This window comes from Papilio xuthus, unplaced genomic scaffold, assembly GCF_000836235.2.
Source record: "Papilio xuthus unplaced genomic scaffold, Pxut_1.1 DF826115.1, whole genome shotgun sequence".
In the NCBI taxonomy this organism is placed as follows: Eukaryota; Metazoa; Arthropoda; class Insecta; order Lepidoptera; family Papilionidae; genus Papilio; species Papilio xuthus.
Genome location: NW_013532534.1, coordinates 3466118 through 3490078, shown reverse-complemented (window position 1 = coordinate 3490078; position 23961 = coordinate 3466118). Strand labels below are relative to the sequence as shown.

At 34.2% G+C, this 23961-nt stretch overlaps 2 protein-coding genes across 4 annotated transcripts in view; one reads left to right on the top strand and one right to left on the bottom strand.

Annotated features, from left to right (window-relative positions):
• Nucleotides 1–9665, top strand: part of Bx (LIM domain-containing protein Beadex) — a 58968-nt gene extending 49303 nt beyond the window's left edge. For 2 of the 3 annotated variants that reach the window (XM_013320014.1, XM_013320012.1), the window contains exons 2-6: nt 1384–1539; nt 1976–2148; nt 3220–3345; nt 8149–8299; nt 8754–9662. In XM_013320014.1, the coding sequence (XP_013175468.1) occupies nt 1441–1539; nt 1976–2148; nt 3220–3345; nt 8149–8299; nt 8754–8888 (684 nt within the window). In that variant the 5' untranslated portion in view covers nt 1384–1440 and the 3' untranslated portion in view covers nt 8889–9662. Of the gene's footprint in view, nt 1–1383; nt 1540–1975; nt 2149–3219; nt 3346–8148; nt 8300–8753 lie in introns of all 3 variants that reach the window. The other variant, XM_013320013.1, reaches the window with a different exon arrangement.
• Nucleotides 9666–14948: 5283 nt separating this feature from the next.
• LOC106123346 (chymase) lies at nt 14949–17768 on the bottom strand. Its single transcript, XM_013319605.1, has 6 exons — nt 17659–17768; nt 17285–17352; nt 16977–17195; nt 16356–16526; nt 15737–15901; nt 14949–15621 (listed from the first exon to the last, which is right to left on the bottom strand). Exons 1-6 carry the CDS (start codon nt 17690–17692, stop codon nt 14980–14982), a joined length of 1299 nt encoding a protein of 432 aa, XP_013175059.1. The 5' UTR covers nt 17693–17768; the 3' UTR covers nt 14949–14979.
• Between the last annotated feature and the right edge of the window lie 6193 nt (nt 17769–23961).

Here is a 23961-nt window from a genome sequence, read left to right as displayed (position 1 = left end):
TTACGCTTGATGCCTATTAGTGGGACCTGAATAAGACGTCATACCGTACTCAATTGTTGCTAATGGAAACAGTTTTCGATTTCTTTTTTCTTACTTATTCTAAAAAAGAACGTCGGCGGCGCAGTTTTTAAGTGCTTGATCGGACCGGACCCAAACGTACTCGTCCAGGTTCGATCCCTGCCATTCAAAAGTGTATTTTTCGATCTTCACAAACACATGTACATTTATCCAACGTTTTAACAGCGAAGGAAAACATCATCATGGAACCTGCCATATCTGCGTACAAAATTAAAAATATGTGTTAAGTCAACCAATCCGCACTGGCCGTGGTTGACTCTGGCCTAGTCACCCTTAAAAATATAACACTCGGTGAGGTATTATTATTTTTTGAATTCTTATGAAATAATAAAAAAAAAAAACATTTTCCTCTGCTGGATTTCTAATAAATGAAGTGCAATTTTACTTAACCGTATTTTAAATAGCTGCCTAGATGACTGGCAATCTGCTACTAAACAAACATAGTATCTGTGTTGCAGTTGCCGTCAAAATTTAATTGAAAAATGTCTGTATTTAAAGTGTTAATTAACCGTGACAACGCTCAACGCTCGACTTTATTGCTTAGTGCGGGCCTGTTTTTTTCATTCTCGCGGCCCAAATTACCGTTTTTATTGCCATTTATTCGATATTTTTAAGGTATATAATTTGTTATAGTTCGAAAACCTCGGGTCGTGTTTCACGTTCTCATTAATCGGTTGACTAGTTGTGCTAATTTTTTCGTGAAATATTACAAGCGATAAATTTCATGGTTCTGGATTTTATGCCGTAATACGAGACGATCTTATGAATTGTACCGCGGATTGGACGCGATCACACCCGATAAGCCACTTTTATTGACGCTTAGCGCGGATAAACTTGGTATCAGATCAATTATCGTTGATTAATAACGTTTGAAATTGTATTAAGAACTAGCAGTCGCCCGTGACTTCGTCAACGTGGAATAAAAAGAAAAGTAGCTTATAACATTCATGCGGAATGATTCGGAAATCACCAGAACAAAAGCTGACTTGCGGACAGACAAAAATTTTTAAAATTGGTTATTTTTTATTTCAGTTTTTTAACATTAGAAAGATACTGCGATTTTATTAATTGTAAAGCAAGCAACTTAATTAGAAATTCTTTTTTTTTAGAATAATCATTTCATTCATTATTTTTAACCTAAGCCTATTGTTATCTCTGTTTGTCAAAGATGAAAGACGAGGATGACGTTGATATGTTTTATAAGGAGATTTTGTTATTAGAAACATTTTATGGAATGTGAAAACAAACAAATTTAGCTAAATAACAGTGTTTTAAATTTCTAAACAGTGTATATTGTTTGTGTAGTGTGAGAGACGGACGTCGGGTAGCGGTAGCGGGCAGCAGGGCAGTTGCAGTCCGCACATGCTGGCCATGGACGTGACTAAAGAGTCCCGCGCCTCGCCGCTGCCCGCGGCCGCGCAGGCCTCCGGCACCGCCACACAACCGCCGCCGCAGCCGCAGGTACACACCAAACTAATCAGTCATAATCTATGAACATCAGAGAGTTGATCCAAGTACAGTGGATTTCGTCTTCAGCTCATTATGTCTCCAACTAGGGGCTCGGGGCCTACTCAAGTGAGGGGCGACTAGAGCAGAAGGTGTTTACCTTTATCAAAATCTCACAATTTTGCTTGGCATTTTTTTAACAAAGAATGAGTAATTGGTGAACTATCAATACGCCTTGTTAGTTGATATTAAAATCAAACAACGTAAATCCATTTGGTGGTCCATTCGTAGAATAACATGGTAGCAATCGTAGAATTGTTAAATTTAAAACTTGCAAAAGACTCAATTTTACAATTAATTGTAACCCCAGAAATTTTGGCACTGGCTGTTTTAAAAGCCGCGTCAAATCTTTTTCTTTATTATATTTAATTACTTAATTTCTTATGTGTAGATCTGTGCGGGCTGCAGTAAGGTGATAACGGAGCGGTACTTGCTGAAGGCTCTTGACCAGTTGTGGCACGAGGATTGCCTGAAGTGCGGCTGCTGCGACTGCCGGCTCGGTGAGGTCGGACACACGCTCTACACGCGTGCTAACCTCATACTCTGCAAAAGGGATTATTTAAGGTAATTTCATCACTGTCCTGATTTTAACGATAAGTCACGTGATTGTCGTTCATCAGTTTCATACACTTTTTCAGTTCGATATGAAATCGCTTCGGAGCGAATGCACTTTGTCTAACCCCCCTGAATCGTTCTCTTTAATCTTCTTCGTTTAAGTAATCACTACTTCATAACATAATATTGTATTTGTGTTCTGGATCTTATCCGGTGCTTTTTCTTGCAGTAATTTATATGATATCCATGTTTTCTACAACTAGTTATTTACTGTTATTTACAACTTCAATATAATATCAATAATATATTGTAATAAGTATTTCATATTTGTTATTATTTATCTCTCCATAACATTGCACTAATAGTTTTTAATGAAGTCAAAGCCTGTAACAATAGTTACCACAAAGTGTGACTCCACTGTCAGCATTTGTTTTTTAAAAGAATATTAGATCAGTTTTAATTAAAAACAAATGACGATACATTCTCTTTGTTTAGTTTACTATTAGCCTTAAATGGTGCGTAAGATGACCTTGCTTCCAGTTTAATTCTGAAAACATGTCAGTGCATATGTTTAAAAATAAAACAATAGCAAGATTGATTTACAAAGTTGACATTCATTAACTACATTAACTAACATTATTATGATGAAAAGTATTATATAAAAATCCAACTGTGTCTTTATTCTTTTTCTTTGCAATAAAGTTGTGTAAACCAAAACTTGATGTAATTTAAGAATGTATTTGATCATGATGAGCGTCGGTGGCTCAGGGGTCAAGCACTTGACTTGCAATCTGCAGGTCCTGGGTTCGAATCCCGCTATATACCAATGTGTTTTTCAATTTCCGATTTACATATGTACATTTATCCGACGTTCTTACGGTGAAGGAAAACATCGGGATGCAACATGCACATACCTGAGAAGTAATTCAAAGGTATGTGTGAAGTCAACCAAACCGCACTTGGCCAGCGTGATTGACGATGGCCTGATCACCCTTAGGGTAGGCTCCGGGCCCCTCGGTGGGAACGTATAGTGAGCTGATGATGATCATCATTTGTTTAATGTTTTTTTCTATTGTTTAGGCTGTTCGGTAACACGGGCTATTGCGCGGCGTGCAACAAGGTGATCCCCGCGTTCGAGATGGTGATGCGCGCGCGCAGCAATGTCTACCATCTGGAGTGCTTCGCCTGCCAGCAGTGCAATCATAGGTCAGTATACAAATGTGAGATTCTCTACTCTATGACCTTTTTTGTTTTATATAAAACCAACAGAAACTTTTGCATCTATTTTTGTAATTTAGAATTTTTGAAATTGCTAGAAGTAACTTGTAACTCCCGTTAATGTTTTTTTTATTTAATACAGTCTCATAAACAAGTTTTAAATTTCACTCAAATCTCCAAAGAGTTAAAGTATAAAGTGTGAAAGTGTCTCGAAGTACTTACTCGTACATTCCTTGTTTCGTTTAATTTTCTCACCTGTCACAGGCGATTGCGTCCGTGAAAATTGAATGGGGACCTTGGCTATATTGAATACAGGTCCGGTGAGGAACTTTTCTTCTATGAGCGAGATAAAATATGTAACACAAAGTAGAGTGCGAAAGAGACAACTTATAAGGGGTTCATATAGGTTATTCAGCGCACGGAATACAAACAAAAGATTGCGATTAAATTTTCCAGTACATAAGGCATTCGCATGCAAAGAATATGTTTATTATTTTGTTCAAGCAGTTCAACGGTTATACTTCTTGTTATTTTGTTACAATTCAAATGATATCTATATCACAATAATAACAAATACCAATTGTTTTGAGTAAATGTTTGTTTCCTAAATCTGTTTTACTGTCGGAAAACGTTCGTACGAATTACTTTCGCAGTTCATGCCAGCAACAAGTTTAGTATCAACTTTTGCTGTTATAAACAAATACAATATCCTTTAAATTGGGGGTCTATTTTTACTTATAGTCGTAGTATAGATAAATAAAAAACTGGGATATTCATGCGTTGTAACTCGTGTGATAGCTAATATACTGTGTAGTTTCGAAGACGCAATTTTCACCGGACTTTGTTCGCTTAAATAATATAGAGGTCGCGAAGATTGGAGCCGCTCTGAATGGTTTATACGTCACTTGTGGACCTTTCTAGTGTTGCCAGTACTCCGGTGACAGTTTCACCCAATTGTATATTCATTCGACTAGTCTTTGAGTACGGATTTCGTACGTAAAACATTTCCGAGCAAAACGCTTAACGCGATATGAGACAATTGTGTTTACAATATTCAAGAAATGACCAGAATACTTGAGAGATACGTTCCGATGTAAAAGATTTTTTTTTTATATTAAGTTGATATTAATTTATACTTGAAAAAACAGTTTTGTTTCTATTGCGTAATTATTAACTCATAAAGTCTATCACATAAAGTCTTTTGAATTTGCATAAATTCAGTAATTATATTTGCGTTAAAGTACATAGTATAAATTAGTAAATAAGAAAGTTAACATATGGTAAATAAATATGAAATATTAGTTAATATTAAACAATGAACCGCTGAAGCTATTAAATATCACGTGCGAATCAATTTGGCAGCGGCCAGAAATCTGAATCCAATTTGCGGGCTGTCGGATCTGCGGCAAGCGGCTGATACTCGCCGGAATATCGCTAAACTGGTAAATTATTTAGTAGCTATCTACTCCGCGGACGCCGGCGGACAACACGTATCGTACGCCGTTCGTCCGTCGCACGCTCGCTACCAACTTGTTCCAATCTGTCACGTTTAGGGACGTGCTTCTATAAATTTTACGAGAAAGCTAAATACGACTAACGTATAGTTGTCTATTGCTATACTTTGTAAATTTTGATTAACTGGAAGAGTATTGTTTGAATTCTTTGAATCGTACAAAGTAAATTTCCTAAGATTGAGTGACAACGCGATCGTCAGTAATTCGTGTATATTTATATTATAAAGCAAACAAACAACAACACAACACAAACAAATAAACAGTCAGAGCAAAGATTTGACTTTTTGTTTGTTTGTGTTGAATATGCTCCGAAACTACAGAACTGAATTGGAAAATACTAACGGAATTAAATAAAAATCTCATCACCATCACACACACATACACGTCCCCACCGAGGGGCTCGGAGCCTATCCTAAGTTAAGGGTGATTAGGCCATAGTCAACCACGCTGGCCAAGTGCGGGTTGGTTGACTTCACACATAACTTTGAATTACTTCTCATATATGTGCAGGTTGCATCACGATTGTATTCCTTTACCGTAAGAACATCGGATAAATGTATTATACATATGTAAATCGGAAATCGAAAAACACATTGGTACATGGCGGGATTCGAACCCAGGACCTGCAGATTGCAAGTCAATTTGGCCACTGAGCTACCGACGCTCCAAAAATTCGCAATATTATTAGTAAGAAGTAAGATGATGTGAGAAATTAATCAAGTTCGAGTAAAATGGACTTTGAAATAGAATTTAAAATTAGAACTCTAATCAATGAAATGGTCAGGTGACACGTTTGTCTGGATTCGATCGAGACGCAGATAAAATTGGCGTATCGAGAGATTTGCTAGATTTTATCGAATTTGGGTCATTGTAATCCAATAAGTAAGCCATTGCGTCGACAAATTGTTATAATCGTTGTTGGCTAATATTTTTTTAATTAAGTTACAAAATATATTTTTTTTCATTTATTCCATTGTATTGCTTATAAAACAATTTTGTTCTATAGGCGAGGGAAAACAGTCAACAGACACGTCCGCTTACGTAAAATGTCAAACTTGGCGTCGCCGGCGCGACACAATGGACACTCGCACAAAGCTTAACTTGCACCCAGTCATTAAAATTTCGTTCTACATCTTTTCCATTACGCGACTGCAGACAAAAAATAGCAAAAAAAAAAGTATAAACCCCCGAAAAACAAAAGTCGGGGACGGGGAGAACAGGAAATAAAGTTAATTAAGAGCGGCGAAATCGACTGAGTTGCGGTGGAAATTGGCCCCTTAAAAAAGAGACATTTGTAGCCGAGCTATTGCGCTTAATTTTTGTGACAAGTGAAACAAAAGAGTTGTTGGGGTGCGGGGAGGGGGGTGAGTAGTAGAGAGGGGTGGGGGGCGGGTAAGGGGAGATAAGGTGAGTGTTATCGCGGCGGTTCCGGCGGCCGGCGGGTAGCGGCGAGTCGAAGGCGATACCTTTTGTTTTGCCACATTGAGGGATGCGCGCTCGCGTGACGTTATCTGCGCTCCTTGCCCGCGTTGACCTCTCCACTCCTGATACTTAATTTTATTTCTCAGACATTTCTGGCACCTTTACTGCCAGATTTTTAGCTGTGTTTTGTTGCTATCTAACTGGTTACTTACTGTTTAAATATAATTCGTTGTATTCAAATACATGAGCGTTAGCTTTTAAATTTCAATTTCTCAACGCTCAACCAAGGACACCTTGATTTAAAAATAACCACCCTAATTCTTTCCTTGTATTTTAATGATTTTGAACAAATTAATTACTCTTTATCCTTATTGACCTTCTTCATTATTAAGAATAACATCAATCCCAATTTCATCTTGTTACGGAAGTTGTTTTGAATTACGTCATCGAAATTAGAAATACAAACTCGTAGATTTTTGCTTCGAGATTATACTGTGAATGTGGAAAAAAGGATAAGAAAATTAAAACAAAAATAATAAACTGATTGTATTGTGTTCTAATTTAGTCATTCCCAGTATTTGGAATCATAAACTAATCACTAGCTATCGCCCGCGACTCCGTCCTCGCGGATTTTAAAAATAGTAACCGATTCTCAGACCTACGGAACATGCATATAAAATTTTAGAAAACTTAAAAAAAGCGTTTCGAAGGATTATGCTTACTAACATTGTGACACGACAATATTATATATAGGTATGTTATATTATTCCAATAAATACAATACGAAATGTGTCGCTAACTCGATTTACGTGGAAGCCTTAATAATGCGTGGGCATTGGGCGAATTAGCCGCGCCTGACGTGGAGAATTGCTAATTGGATCTTCCTGCACCCTGCCCACTCGGTAAATGTAACTGACTTGTGCATCCGACGCGACATCTATACATAAGTTTATGAATGTAATAGTAGGGTAAAACAACACAAGCTTCAATAATGTCTGAAATCTTACTAATTTTAATATGGTTGGATGGATGTTTGTTTAAAGGTATCTCCAAAACGGCTGGATGGATCTCGCTGAAATTTAGCATAGATATAGAACATAAAATTGAATTGGCCCGGCTCGTCCGGTAAAATACCACGACCACACAGAACACAGGCGTGAAGTGGCAGCAATTCCGCGTTTTGTCTGATGAGTGTGCGCCCCGGAGGCCTAATTTAGTCCTCTTTCTAACCTCTCCCTAACACATAGGTTACTTATTATGTTTTTTAAATTAGTTTTTATTAATCAAATAGACCGTATTTCCTTACTTTACTAAACTTACTGACTTATTAGATAGAAAGAAAAATTGTTTGTAAGATAATTTGATATATATTTTCTTCTGATTTGTATCGATTGTAAATGTCTTGAACGAGATAAAAATAAACCCAACGGACTTAATGCTAGCTAATTAAGCCTCCTTGAAATATAATGTTTGTAAGAGCAATTGTCTGTTTATTTAGTACCAAGAAAATTATTCTAGACAACATGAAAATATAGTTTAAATTCTACAAAATATACTTAAGCCTTTTTACTTTTAAACACTTATTTATAAGCACGACTGATTGTCTGCCTAGTTATATTATCAACACGTTCAAAGTCCAACAATCGGAAGCTGTCACAACGCAGGATGTTTTGAAGTTAATTAATTGCGTACATCCTGATATAAATGTTCATATTTAAAACTATATTTCGTAGTATAAGCGGTTAAAGGAAATTCCTTTAACCGCACACATGTATAACAATTGTACCTAAACGTAGTATTTAAATTTTTTAGTTTTTTTTTTGTTTTTAACCTAATTTGTATTGTTTGTTCTCAGGTTTTGTGTGGGCGATCGCTTCTACTTGTGCGAGAACAAGATCCTATGCGAGTATGATTATGAAGAACGGCTTGTGTTCGCAAACATGGCTTACAATCCTCCGCCGCTAGCGCATCTCAAACGACAGACCACCCATCTTTCCCCACCACCGGTAATTATGATTTAATTGAAATGGACGTCATTCGAATCGATCGTTTAAAATACAGGATTAAGGAATAATTTTAGTTGTAACACTGAAGCTTTTATGAACATTGCATTCTTCTTAAAGATTTCATGATGGACCACCATCCAGTGGAGTAATGCAACTTTTATCAGACTGTCAGTTCACTTTGTGAAGACTTACTTGCGTTTAGATATATTATATTTACAGACTACCTGTCGCCCGCAAGTCCGTCCGCGCGGAATTAAAAAACATAATTAGTAGCTTATATGTTCTTCCAGACTATGTTCTATATGTACGCTGAATTTCATCGAGATCCGTTCAGTCGCTTTAGATAAACCTTCAAACAAATATCCATACATCTATTAATCTAAACATTCGCATTTATAATATTAGTAAGAAGTAGATGTGTCTTCTATTATTAACAAAAGCATTCTTTCAACAGACAAGCAACGCGATGAGCCTAATGAATGGATCGGGCCGCTCCGGTGACATGAACAACAATATGTCGGGCTCGAGCACGGCTGCGTTCGTGCCCCCGCCGCACCTCAAGCCCCTAGGCCTGTCGGCAACCAGCTGAGACTACCGCGCCTGAGATACGGCCCACCCGTACACCAAGTATCATAATTGAACAGCTAAGATGGTGTCGGTGAAATGTGTCGGCGTTAGTACTAAAGTTTGGACAAGCAATATCACTGATTTCGGACTTATGTTAGTGAAATATGTCGGTGTGCTAAAGTTTAGGACAATATGTTAGTGAAATGTGTCGGTATTGATATTAAAGTGACAATCAAATCATCAATGTCTGAATACTAATGTCGGTGAAATGTGTCGGTATTAGTTTAGATTAATAATGGTGGCAAAGTGTGTTGTAATCTGCATTGGATAGTACAGACAGACAGTTATAAAATTGTATCGATATAAAGTGTTTATCGTGTTAATGTAATATGCCAAAACTTTTAATAGTTAACGATCTCTGTATCTTAGAAGTGAATAATAGCTTCGATATTTAATCGTTATAATGTTAATGTCTATTTAGAGATCTCAGAAAGGCAGTACTAAATAAACTAAGTGAATGTAAGAAAGGTACGGTTTCGTATATAACCGACAAGGAATGCATGTTTTAAGACTGTCAGTCATTGTATTCTATAGTGTTGAAATGTTTATGTAAATATTAAAATATAATAATAATTTTTATTTACTTTCTATATTAAATCACTCGTTTATGTATTAGTGAAGTAGAGTTGAATTGGTAGATGGATTATGTATGTCGATCAAATATATTATTTTTAATACTTCGTTTATATATTTTTGGCTTAGCCATCAATTTATTATTTGAATTCTGTCTTTGTTATTTCATTTTGTACACTGTATATTATTGTTAAGTTTATCCATGAACATTGTTGTAATGTTTGTATTATTTATGTAAATAATTAACTAAGTAGTTAGTCTATTGTATCTTACGATTAATTAATTAAAATTGGTAAATATAAAATATTTGATTCTATTAAATTATTCAAACTCTCTTGAGACATTATAATAAACTTATATAAAAACGGCTAAACACTCACGTATATTCGTCCGGCGGCGGCACCGACTAGTTTCGAGCCCATCGGAGGCCCTTCATCAGGGTGAGTAGGACTCCGAATATACGTGAGTGTTTAGCCGTTTTTATATAAGTTTATTTGATTCTAGTAAAATGTGAAAAAAAAATTACCTACATGTTATTGAAAATTATTATAAAAGTGCGTAATTTAAAAATAGTTCAAAATAGTTTGTTTAGCGATGTTTTAAATCAATATATGTAAATGTATGCAGATAATTTTTAACTCCGCATTTAAATAGATAGTTTATGCATTCCTAATTATATTAAGATATTTAGATGTCGCCTGAGGTCAGCGCATTGTTTGTAAATCGTCAAATGAATGTACTGGTTCTATTCTAACCAATGATTTGACCAAAGAAGTAGCTCATTAAAAACTTGTTCAATATTTACAGTTTTTTATTACTAGAAAATAACTCCTTTATTACCTATACAGCTGTCCCCCTTGACTCCTCAACTCAATAGGTAGGCTATGTGTTTCAGACTGTGTTCTATATATGTGCAAAATTTCATCAAGATCCATTGAGCAGTTCCGGATACATTCAAACATCCATCCATCCAAATATTCGCATTTATAATATTAGTAAGATATAGGATAATTGACAATTGAAGCCTTATACTAAAACCACGATTATAATGAGTTTCAACTAATAACCAGACAACAAACATATTGTACATACAATACGAGTTTTGTACGTTGCTTAAAGAGTATATTCAACAAAAAAAATGAGTTACTAAATTTTTTTAATCTCGAAGAATTGAATTTAAAAAAAGGATTATTTTAAAAATGTCGTACCTATTTTATTATTTTGAAAAAATATGACGTCACAGTACGTTGCAATTAGGATTAGTAACGAAAATAAAATAACGAGAAATAATACAGAGAATTAGGACGTTATAAAAGCGAATGAAGTCTCTCATCCTGAATTCTGTGAAAAAAATATTAACTTTCCCGTTTCTCGTTAATTAGGACGCAAGAAAAAAAATACTTCAATGCGTCTATTAATTTACGTCGATATCCGGTTGAACTTTTATCTGTTCTCGGAAGAAAGGTGACTATCAAGAATATAAAAAAATCTATTATTTTTAATTTAGATTTTTTTTTCTTCTGATTAAAATAAGAAAGATTAAGTACACACAGTCAAAAGACGTGTACAAAAGCACCTGGGTGTAAAGGTTTCGGCAATGGAAACTCGCGTAGTATTTAACAAAGGTCTAATACGAGTATCGTGCTAAACTCTAACAATGCAAGAAATGACGTCATCAATTGCAGAGGTGAACGGAAATTTGAAAAGGTCCTCTTTACAACAAACCTTCCAAATAAAGACCATACCGATTCAATATACGAGGCGAAAAATATCGTCCCTCGCGTCACTTGTATTTGCTCATAACACGTTAGAGTACTTTGTGTGTACTGACAGCAAATACATTACTATATTACATTAGAAAAAAAAAATCATTTAAAATTTTATGTCATGTCACTTAAATTGATCATTTCAATAAGTATATTTAATGTTGAAATGCATTTATTTAAAAAAAAAATTAAATTTATAAGGTAGTCCTCTACCTTTTTGTGCTGACGTTACTATTAGAGCGGACGTGAAAAGAGGAGAAAAATCACCCCAATTTCCCGGCACCGGCCGCCCTCAGCGCCGCAGAACGCTGTCTGATAGAATTATTATCGATACCATCTTTAATTTCAACAGTAAACAAAACCACAGATAATGTTATAGATTAAAGTTTCATTGAGAAGCTATACTTACAGATTGGCTGATAAGTTTTACTATTAAACTTACTAAATAACTCGGTTATATAAAAATCAATTGCTGTTCGTTAATCTCGCTAAAACTCGAGAACGGCTAAACGGATTTATTTTATCTTAGTCTTGAAATGTTCGTGGAGATCTAAGAAAGGTTTAAAAGGTGAGAAAAAATTGGAATAATTGCCGGGAAAACCCTTTAGGATCCTTTTTTATAAACCCGCGCGGACGGAGTCTTGGGCGACAGCTAGTTTTAATAAAATAGTATTTCTGGTATACCATTCATAAAGCGATTTCATTGAAAATTAAGCGTTAACGGTGTAGCGCACAACAACACTTTAAATGCGACCTTTTCAAGCGTGAAGTGGACAATGAGGTGCGTGAAAAATAGCCTCGGCAGACGCGATGGTACACAAATCAAAAAGCTTTCGACGAAAAAATCGAAATTATAAAAAGAGAATACAACGTAGGAAGCCGAGCGCACACCACTTGATGGCTTCTTGCAATAATTTCCGTTTTCAATGAACGCGTTTTCTTTTTCTTATCACCGCACGAACTAGGATGGTTGGGAATAAATTGAAATACAAAATTGATTGTTGACTTTTCCCGGCCGCTTATTACTGTCATAAATAGAAAAGAGATTGAAAATTGCCTACAGACGGCCGCGACGCCGGATTCAATGATTCCGTTATTATTCCTCCAATTTTTTTAACAGTTTTCTTTTTGATAAGTTAATGACAAATTGTAGATATTTCAAATTGTAATTTACGTATTAATAAATTATTGAAACTGTATGCAAAAAGATATAAGAAAGTATTTTAAATGATGAACTTTAACATAATATCAAAGAGTTGAAAGTTTTTGAACACATAAAATATCTAATAATGCAGTATTTTATTTTGTACACATCTTTCCAACAGAAGTCTGTAAAAGTTTAAAGGAAATGTAGTTGTAAGCGTCGGACATAGATAGCAAACGTCTGCCCCAAGATTTATACAGTTATCAGTTTGAATTAAGATGTGAGTTAGTTTTAGCTTTGTAATTGGTCTACTCATTCTACTTTTATTGTTCAAGAGCAACCGAATAAAATTTATTAACCTTAAATGGTTAATAAATTTTATTACTTACATTTGTTAACTATTATATGGCCATCCTCAAATGCGTCAACATTTATATGAGACTAGTCCCGTCCGCGCGAAAATAAAAAACTTTATAAGTAGTCTACGTGTTCTTCCAGACTATGTCCTATGTCGATGCCAAGTTTCAGCGAGATCCGTTGAGCCGATCCGGAGATACCTTCAAACAAACATCCACCCATCCATCTAAACATTCACATTTATAATATTAGTAGGAAGTAATAAGAAGAATTAGTAAGATAGTAAGCTTTTTGGTGTTCTTAACGCCTAATAGGCGCGCTGCACAAGTTTTGTCGATGAAGACACGATGGCGTTTGTCGTCAATATATGTACGTGCTATTCCCATTTTATTCTGTTAAAAATAATCTAAGACCTATAAGCGTTCAAGTATTTTCATCGTTAAAAAAACATTTAAATAATAATTTTTATAGGCTTTGTTTACACTCTTTTATGTACTCAAAATTAAATAACGACAGTCGTCTATTCTTTACCCTCAGCAAGGGATTTATCTTTGTAAATGATTCGTATACAAAATCCAATTAGAAAAGATCTCCAGAAAAACGTTCGGTACGGCGTTTACTCTTCTAATTTGTACCGGCAAGGGGAGCGAGGTATTTCATTCTAAATTTGTCATGTGCCCTTAGGGCTACCAGTTTTATTTGAGTTTTAATTATTAAAACTTTCATGAACTGCTTATTTCTTTTTATGGGATTGTCGAATTAATTTCATTTGTTTTCTAACTTATAGCATTATGTGTTAATTACTTTAGCTTAGGAAGTACGGACTTAATATAAATATTTTTTTGTTTTGCCGGTATTATTTTGCTCGGGGGCAAAATATGAGATAAAAGTAATTGCTGTTATAATTTTCACAGGCGTTGTTGTTTGTTAGATTTTTTCAATACTTCTAGGTTTAGGTCGACAAAGTTCATGTTAATTTTTACAAGAATGCAAAATTTTTGTTAGTTTAACAAAGAAGCAATTAATTTTAATATTTTTATATTACATTATTGGTTCTAAAAAAGTGATATTATTCGAAATTATTTTCTATCTTTCAAGATTATCGAACATAATTTCGCTTAGTATTATTTTAACGACGAACGTGATCACGCCTTTTGAATATTATAAAACATTTTAAAGCTCACAAAGATATTCGCATTGAATTCTCATTCGGCGCTGCCAGTCCGCTGTAAGTAAATTTAACTTTAAAATATGCATAACAGTTTTCCGATGCGATCCCCTTTCGGAATTTAAATACATCGAGTCGTATTAAGATACATTTCAATTCCATTGCACTTCCAAAGTTAGAAAAGAAAATTCTCTTTGAAAACACTATAGTTCTCGGTTTGGTTTGGAATGGTCGCTAGAAAATTTTGATCTTAGAATTTCTTATGAATTTGTCTTAGGTTAGCGTTTTGTGAATATGGTTTAAAAGGAGGTGCCGAAGGTCATGTATAGAAAAAAAATCGGTTAAGAAATTTAACTTTTTAACTCTTCTTACTTAAGATATGTCTTCCACCATGACTGATACTTCCCCAATATTTTGTTCTTAAAAATACGATGACTAACAAATTTTTATGGAGATTTAAAAACATTATGGTCTTAAGTATTCCCCCAATATGGTCTGGAAACTTGTTAATGCTATTAGAGCAAACTGCGGAGGCGTTAAGCTCGCAACCTTACTTAATTCTACTTATTCGGGAAACTTTGACGGGACCACCTCGTTCCCGCTTCTCCTCGTCTTTTACAACCCACCAGCGTTTAATGCCTGAATAGTTTTACTAGATAATTCAAAACAAGAAATTTCTATCGAAAATGTATCCGAGCATAATTTCTATTATCGGAAATATGTGTGTGAAATGTGTCCAAATCTAGATTTTCATTTCATTAAGTTATTTAATTTTTCCAACGGGGCTTTGTAATTATAAAATTGTAGAAATACTCTTACTGCTATTATAAGAATTTAATACTTGTAAAAATAAATATAAAATGAAGTATAAATAAAACAAACTTTGAAAGAGATTTACATAAAATTAATGCGATAGTATTACTAGATTCCATGTAATAAGAAAATATTATCATGAACAACAAAAATTTCTTCAATAGCAACAAATTTTAATAATAGACATAAAATTTACACAAAACAAAATTAGTTTGTCGAAAACAAATACATTTTAATGAGCGACAAAGAAAATTAACATAAAAAAACTAAACAATAAGTACCTAGAAAGTTGTATTTGTCTTCCAGCTTCACTGACTTTTGTCAAAACCATTTGTTGTTGAGCTTCTACGTTTGTATTTCTTTCCATAGTATCGGAATCTCCTCTATGATGATAACCTTTTGTGTTCTCCCTAATTTTACTAGGCCATGTAGTTGCTCTCTCTTCATCTAATCTATTCACCACAGCGTTTTCAGTTAAAATAATTACAGTTGTTTGGTCAGCCGTTGCTGCAGTCAAAGTTGGTGGTACCGCATCACTTTCCTTAAGTATTTTCTTAGTTTCTCGTGTACTCTCAGTGGCAATAGATGGCGTAGTTGATGTTGTTGTACGCTCAGTTTCTAATTTAGCATCCATAACAATTGTTGCCATGTCACTCGTCGCAGCGTTAATTTCATTCACAGGAGTATCTTTATTGATAGTACTACATGTGGTATTACACATTTCCTCTTCACAATGCTCTTCAATGCCACAGTTAACAAACTTTTCCCAAGATTGTAAATTTTGGAACAGATAAGGCTGTTTACAATATTCGTTGACGTAAGTCTGCAAAGCGACTACTTCGCCTTCACAAAGCAGAGGTCCACCAGAATTACCCTTAAAGCAATAAATACTATTTGTTAAAAGTTTGTTTATTACACCATGTTTAAGTAAATTTGTTTCAAATAATTAGATTTATTTTGTTAGCACAAAACGATATTTAAAAACTTACTTGGCAAAAATCAGTTTCATAGTTAAAATTCTTGTTGTCTTCCCCATCAGCTCCGCAAATCATTGTTCCTTGTTGGTAATTGGCGCCACAATCGATTGACGGTCTGAGTAACTCAACAGTCAGTTGCATCAATATGCTGTCTTCTGATATGTTGTTAAATCTCCTCTATAAAAATATTCAAATTATAATGATTTTAAATCATGAAACTGGAGACAAGGGTGCGAACCAGAAATGTTTTGTGGACTGATCACCTTGGAAGAACGGCAAGCAGTACATGGAACGACTTTACTTTTTTTTTATAATAGAAGGGCGCAAACGAGCAGCGGGAACACCAAGGTGTTCAACGACGCCCATGGACATCATCAATACCAGAGGAACCGCAGACGCGTTGCCGGTCTTTCAGATTACTTCATACTGTGCAAGGCATCAAGGAAGCTCAACTTCTCGCAAAGTATATGACAGACAACGTATATAGCAGAAGCTTTAATTTGAAGGTAAACAAGACGTGTAAATTATGTTTTTTTTTTTATTTAAATCAAGTAAAAGGGTCTGACCCGATGTTGTTGCTGGCTCTATCAGTGTTAAAGTATTTAAATAAGTATATCAAAAATGTTCTTACCGCGTAAACAAGAATCTTGCAAGATGTCTGCGTTATTTCTCCCTTGTAGTTTGGCGTGATAGGCGATATTACAGAAGTAATATTGAAAGGGAACAGCGTTTTCAACAAAGTCACATCATAAAACGACCATTGCGTTGAGTTGAAATTGTACGGCTGCACAATTTGTATCACCTATTCAACAAGATTAAATTTATATCATACTAATATTATAGATGCGAAAGTTTAGATGAATGGATGGATGTTTGTTAGATGGTATCTCAGACATTGCTTAACAGATTTTGATAAAATTTGGCACATATGTAGAACATAATGTGAAACAAAATGGAAGAACACATAGGTTAAATATTTTATTAATTCACTCGAACAGAGTCACGGGCGACAGCTATTGATGGATAAAAGCAAAAAGTAAAAGCTATATCTAATGTTAAATGGTAGATTTAAATACGTATCGTTAACAAAAATTTGATTTTAAAGAAGGAAAGGAGAAATTGAGGCGGATTTTTGGCCTATATCAAGAATATTTTGAATAACATAAAGCCTGCTAAACACCTTCGGTTTTAACTGTACAGTTTTAATTATACTGAAATCTGAAATGTGCCTTAAACAAGAAAATTATTATACCTCACGTTCTTGCTCTTCCTCGTCTTCGTTGAAGTTGAAATTGGAGTCAATGCTGATAGAACCCAATCTAGCGATGAGTGTCTTGTGCGGGAAGACCTGACCCTCACCACGGTCCAGGGACGAGGAGATCAGCCAGCTGGGTTGGATCAGGACAGCACTGCGCCTAAACCGCTTGCCTGTCTCATCCACTACTGACATGTCTTGATAGAAAATGAATCCCTGTAAATATTAAGAAAGCGTTAACATTATGCAATTATTCTTAGATAATAAGTTAACCAGTGTCTCCAAGAACTCCAAAGTTTAGATACCATAAAGGGAAATATTCCTCTTTTGACTTCATTATCTGAATCAGCCGCCGACCCCGTTAAATAGGTAACTGAAAAAAATATAACTGTCAATATTAAGTTTTTAATGTTTGCTAACCAGGTTTCGAGGTAATGTCCATATATTTTTATGTGGTATTCTTCTTCGAAATATTTTAAAACTTACGGTAAAGGTAATGCTCTCAATCGAATTAATAAAATAGGTTTTTTTCTTACTAGTAACATTTACCTTTACACAATTATTTACGGAATAATTAATGAAGGACTAACTGTTGAGTACCACGATAAAACTATGAATATTTCACTTTCTACGATGTAGTAATAGCAGTTTTTTATTTATTATTAGTTTAAAAACTTACCAAGACACAATGGAAATAAAACACAGATTTTCATATTTTAATAACTATTCATTTAAAGAAATAAAGATATGACGTTTGCCAAATTCTTGTGACAAACGTATTCAAAAGAAGAATATGAAATAGTTTTAAGCAGCTTTGACGTTGGCCAGTAGAATCGTGACCGAGAAGTGTAAGATTTAAAATACAAAATACAAACCTTCTTTGAAATGTTTCAATGTTTTCACAAGTGTTTGTGAATTAAGAAGGAAATCAGTAAAGTCACGTCCCTTTATTTTTCGTCGTTATCTCTGACAAAGTTGCGAGAACTCCAGTCGAAGGCATTAATCAGAATCGCATCCCGGCTAAGATGTATTATCCGCAATAAAGCGAAAAGAATGAGTTTGCAAATTTAAAACTCGTGTCTTTTAGATAACCGAGGAAGATAAATTCGGGAAACATCTAATTATTCATGTAAGGGGTGTTAAAGAATGCGTATTAATATGCTGCGAGGGAGGTCGGCTTTTGAAAAATATACCAAAGCATAAAGGACGCAGTTTATTTTAAAATGTCGCGGACGGGAAAAAACTTGGGCGGGAAAGCTTGAAACCTGTCTTACTCAAGATATATTTCCAAAAAGGCATGTTATAGAGAGGAATAAGATTTTATAATCTAACTTTGAATCGTATCATCTAAAAAATAACAATGCTATGTTTATCACAGTGTACATCGATATTTTGTACCAAGCGTTACTTTGAAAACAAAAGGGTTAAAGACATTGTGATATGGCGACCATAAATGAGCGGATAGATCGCACTCGAACCGCTGATGTGGCGGCGTCACAACGACTGCTCAGACGGTTATTACAGACCAGTTTGCGGTGAGCTCCGCTAATGTTTCCTATTACCCTTTCTTCCTCACTCTTGCCATTATATGGGAGGGGTAACGAATTTCAGCACAAAATGGGTGTGCTATAACGACCCGAAATGAATGTGCTACGTGTTTTGGCGGCTACCCACAATTGCTTAACACTTCCTCTGAGTAGCCTTTAGTTGTGCTATAATCAGTTAGGCTTATTCTACGATCAGTATCGATTTAGAAACGATTATACTTTAATATAGGAAATGGATAGTAAAATTAATGAAGAAGAACCATGAGGAAATTCAAATAAATTCATTTCTAACTCGTAAACTCAATTCGAATTTATCACAAGAGTTGGTTACTCTTATTCAATATCATGTTATATTATTGAGTAAAACTAAATTATCTTCTATGTTTCTCTTATAATATTAAATGAAATTAACTTAGAAAAGTGTTGTCTGTAAAAGTTTACAGCGCTGTTAGGACAATGCAAACTTTTTCGAAAGAGTGTCGGCACGTCTCCCGCGGGACGTATTGAAGACTGGGGGACGGTTGAACCTACCTTTTCTCAGTCTTATTGCCACGGAACGAATTAATCGGTTCCTTACAAAGACGGTAATATAATAATTGAATAATGATATCTTGTGAACCCTTTATTGTTTACCAAGTTAATTTTTTATTTTTATAGCTCTTACCGTCGTTACTCCGTCCGGAAAAAAATCTTAATTAGTAACCTTTATGTTCTTTCAGACTATGTTCTACATGTTTGTCAAAGTTTAGTCCAATGGCGGGATTCGAATCGACCTCGTGATCGGAAATCCGAACCCTTAACCATGAGGCTATTGACGCCTTTTAATTTTGGTTTTTATACTCTTTCTTTCTCCAAAATAAATACTTATTTTCTTCATACATTTTATAGATCTTGTTGGTTTTGTTTTTTTTTGGAACATATGAGAAAAAAATAGAATCGCATGCAGTATTCTAGTGAGCAGTGTTCTTAGTAATTCCTAAGGATTTCCATCGATAAAATGTTGCAAAACAATTCCAATATAAAGATGTTCAGGCAATAAGTGGAATTCTAAGTGAAATAAGTAGCAGTAAACGTTAAATAATCAATTAAAAAACTTTAATGAAATTTACAAGGATTCGTTTTAATTAACTTGTTCCCCGAACATTCCATTTTTTGGTTTGGTTTTGGTTAATTTCTTGTTTTATGTGTTTGTTTATTAACTTAACGGAAAACTTAGTAACATTAGATTATATTAACTAAAAAGTAGTTTTTAGTTTAAGTCTATAGAAACTTACATAATAAAAAAAATATTATTAATTATTCTTTCTGATACAAAATGAAAGAAACAAGAGTAAAGTACTTCTTTTGAATAATATTTTTTTATCCGCGTGGTATAAATATTTGTAGGTAGGAAAAAGTACATATACATGCACATATACACATATACATAGATATATACATAGTAAGTATATATTTGTTAGATTTTTCTATTTTCAATGAAAGAGAAATAGTACCTATAAAATATAAAATGATATAAAATGAGTTTGATTTCGGCAGTTTCCATAAATTTTGTAAAATAAAGTTATACGAAAATTTGGCCGTATTGTAATTCTACTTTTTGTTAAAATTTTCAGATCTTATTCATGTGGAATAAGGTCCTTTTTATGCATGCTATTCTCATTATATCTGAGACTTAGAACGGGGAAGAACGAAGGTGATATGAATATTAAACGCTTGAAGAATTAGAAGATTTATACGACAATTGGAAAGTTGGGTGGAGCTCGCGCACTTAAATGAATGTTTAACATTATCTGTAGAGTTTAAGCGAGTTGAGCCTCTTAAACAACTTGTGAAGAAACTTTAATAGGCAGAGGCTCTCGGGCGATTAATTCCAAGACGTGGAAAGGTGGACGGGAATTCTTAATGTTAAAGGGTGACTTGGACTGAGAGACTGTTCAATAGACATTGAGGCAAAATTACTGCACTATATTTTGTTTTATAAAAAATAGCGGAGATGTTACGCAGTCTGTTTGTTAGATACATAATAGATTCCGAAGATGAAATTGATTTACATAATGACCAAGAACAAAGATTGTCAAATAGAGGCGATGATGTACTTAGATTACAATTGTCTTTGAAATTGTTTCAAATATCTGACACTTTGTATATTTCTTGTGGGCCTCAGTATATACATATTTAATATAGAGATGTAATATATAAAAGAAAGTCGTGTTAGTTACACTATTTATAACTCAGCAATTTTCAGCCACATCGGCAAAGCCGATATGGCTGAAAATTGGTGAGGAGGTAGCTTAGAGCCAGGAGAAGGACATAGGTTACTATTTATTCTTTTTTTGTCGAATTTATGCCTTGAAGAGCTGCTTTTTATTTAACTTACTAATATTATTAATGCGAATGTTTAGATGGATATGATGTGGGTATGGATGGGTGGGCTACACTAATTAAGTTTTTTATATATTCACGCGGACGGAGTCACGGGCGAAAGTACTTTATTATAGAGATGTAACGAAGCCAAGTGTAAAGCGAGTACTTGCATGTAATATAGAGTTGATTGGCTCGCTCCGCGGCGGTCATTGTTTGACGGCGTCATTTTCCGGCGGCCGTCCCGCGCCCGAGCCTCACCATTGTGCTGTGCTTTATTGAATTTGATTTACGCACCAATTTTTGTAGGCTTCGGTTTTTATTAACTGACCTCGGCGCCGTTGTAAACTTAATTGAATCCGGCAACAAAAGGCATCGAATGAAAAGAGCGTCCGCCAGTGTGCGATGCAGATTATAATAGATTTTTCCGAATTTGCATCGGCTTTAAGTTTTTCGATATTGGATTTTTTAACGGTGGTTGAACTATTGTTTTCAAATTTTATATTTGCCATATGTTACTCGATAGATTTATTTAACGTTCTACGTTTTAATCGTATATCTTTAAATGAGCAATTCTTGTATATTTATATATAATATATATATAATTGGAATCTTGGAATTGGCTCCAACGATTTTCATAAAATTTAGTATATACAGGGTTTCGGGGGCGATAAATCGATCTAGCTAGGAATCATTTTTAGAAAATGTCATTTTATTCGTGTTTTATCGATAATCAACTTAAACATAAACTTAACTTTTTCTATCGGTAAAATCGAAAAATATTATTCATATTTTATTATTTTATTAGTAATTCGTACTTAAATATAATTTCCAAAAAACACAATTTAAAAAAAAATACCGAGCAAAGCTCGGTCATCCAGGTACTTTTTTTTTAAATATTGCATACGTGATACATAATATTAATTTAAACTTTAAGGAGAGGAGAACATGGAAGTGATTCATCTAATTTAGTAACTTAGTCCTAGTATGAAGTAATATACACAGGGCATTCAAAAAGATCACAGTTTCCAGCTAACAAATAAAACAGCAAAGAAAATTAAAATGTATGTAAATGTTTTAAGCATTGTAAGATTTTTTTTCATATCTAGGATTTGGTTTAGTAAATGAAATAAAGCGATCCAATTTAAACATTCTTGTTACAAAGCTCGTCACAATTAAGCAATAAGTTGCTGTCTTTCCTTCAAATTTTCTGCAACAAAAGCGAATTATACGCGAAGACCGTAATCTCAGTTAATTATCTGAAATTCGGTCGTATTTAACGTCGTTTCAAAACGAGTTTTCACAATTGTAGTCGAGTCAAAAGAGCCTTCTAAAGGAATCGCAAACACAATTAAGGGCAAGTTGTTTGTTGAAAATGTTAGGGAAAGAGTGTTCATGACGCGACGCTTGCTACACATCGATATGTTACTGAATTTACTTCTACATATTACATAGTTCAAGAATATTCAGATGTTGCGTATAAAACATTTTTTTAATGCATAATGATAAACTATCTCTCTCTCTCTCTCTTATGCTTAGTGGGACATCGTGTAAAAGTAAAATTAGAAATTATTTGATTTAAATATACTAAAGTAATCTTTGCGAATAAAATTGAAGCATTCCGACGGCTCAGTACATATTAGTCTTAAGTAACTATTTCTCCTTTTAAATAATTAACTTTTTACGTTGAAAAAACAATAATCCATAATAAAGGTTTATTCCAAATGTAAATGAGTAACAAAGAAGTTTTCAAAGAAGTCAGTTACGGCTTTATATTTGGTTGTGAAGCTTGTTGTTCTTTGCTATGAAGATATAGAATCAAATCAGCCGAAACAATGGCGACTCAATTAAATCCGCGTACTCTAATGTCTTGGAGCGCAGAACATTTTTTAAATTTTTTGCGCAATTAATGGTTTACTAAATTGTACTATCCATGAAGAATAATATGGGTTTTGATCCATGATTTTGTAAAAAAAAAAATATTTTTTGAAAAAGTACTAGCGATCGCCTGCGACTCCGTCCGTGCGGTACAAAAAAAAATTTAACTAGAAGCCTTTGTGTCCTTTCAGACTATGTTCTACATTTGTGTCAAACTTCAACGGGATCTGTTCAGCCGTTCTAGAGATAACTTGAAACAAGGATACATCCAACCATCCAAATATTTTATAATATTAGTAAGATTACCACAACTCCCATTATTTAGTTAAAGTTAATATTTGGTATAAGAAATGCAATTATTTTCTAAATAAAGGTGTTATTTACTATTTGTATTTATTATCATATTACTCATTGAACAAGAGTCTACTATAGTGTTAATAATTTCGCAAATCTATAGAAGATTTCTTCTCAAGTCGAGTTTAATGCAAATCGTAGCCTGAATACGGTCTGTTTACTTCTTTGCCCCTTTGTTTCAGCCGTAACGAGCAGAAAAAGGGCCCATTCAGAACATCCGAACCTAATTACCCTACCCTCAGTTACAAAGGAGGGTTTCTAATTAACGACATTATGTCAAATAATTTGTTTGAGTCGACGTCTTACTTCGTTTCACTCGTGTATTGGATTAAGTTTGCTTTCGGTCGGGTTCGTTTGTTTTATAAAGAAAAGCCTTTCAGATTGTAAAAGGATTTATGATTCATTGTCGGTTTATCCAACGGTTATTGAAACTGTGACTTAGGTTTTACATTTATATTATAACTGTAAAATAAATTCAGTAAACATAGTTTACAATAACTTATTGAGAGGTGTAAGTAAAATTTTCAGAAATTAAACTCATGTACTAGGCTAGCATAAATGGAATAATGGTTTGTAATATTTGAAGATATCGTTATAACAGTTGTATGACCTTGAATTTTATAGCGATCCTTGGAGATATTTTATAATACATATAATGCTTAATTATAAGCGACAGTTATCTGCTACTAAGGATTATTCGTTTATAATATATTAGTTGGTTTGCAATGAGATCGTAACTAGTATAATTATGATAATGAAGTTGATGGATGCGGCGTGTTATATCTCCGCTTGCCGTGAATGTTGTTTCGTCAGCTGTCTAACGTTACAGCGGGTCTATTATG

What these genes read in the sequence shown, in the direction of transcription:
- LOC106123346 (XM_013319605.1), bottom strand. Translation starts at nt 17,692, where the DNA reads ATGAAAATCTGTGTTTTATTTCCATTGTGTCTTG. An exon ending in GCAAGATTCTTGTTTACGCG is followed by an intron (nt 15,902 to 16,355) that starts GTAAGAACATTT and finishes ATATTTTTATAG; the next exon opens with AGGAGATTTAACAACATATC. An exon ending in ATGAAACTGATTTTTGCCAA is followed by an intron (nt 15,622 to 15,736) that starts GTAAGTTTTTAA and finishes TATTGCTTTAAG; the next exon opens with GGTAATTCTGGTGGACCTCT.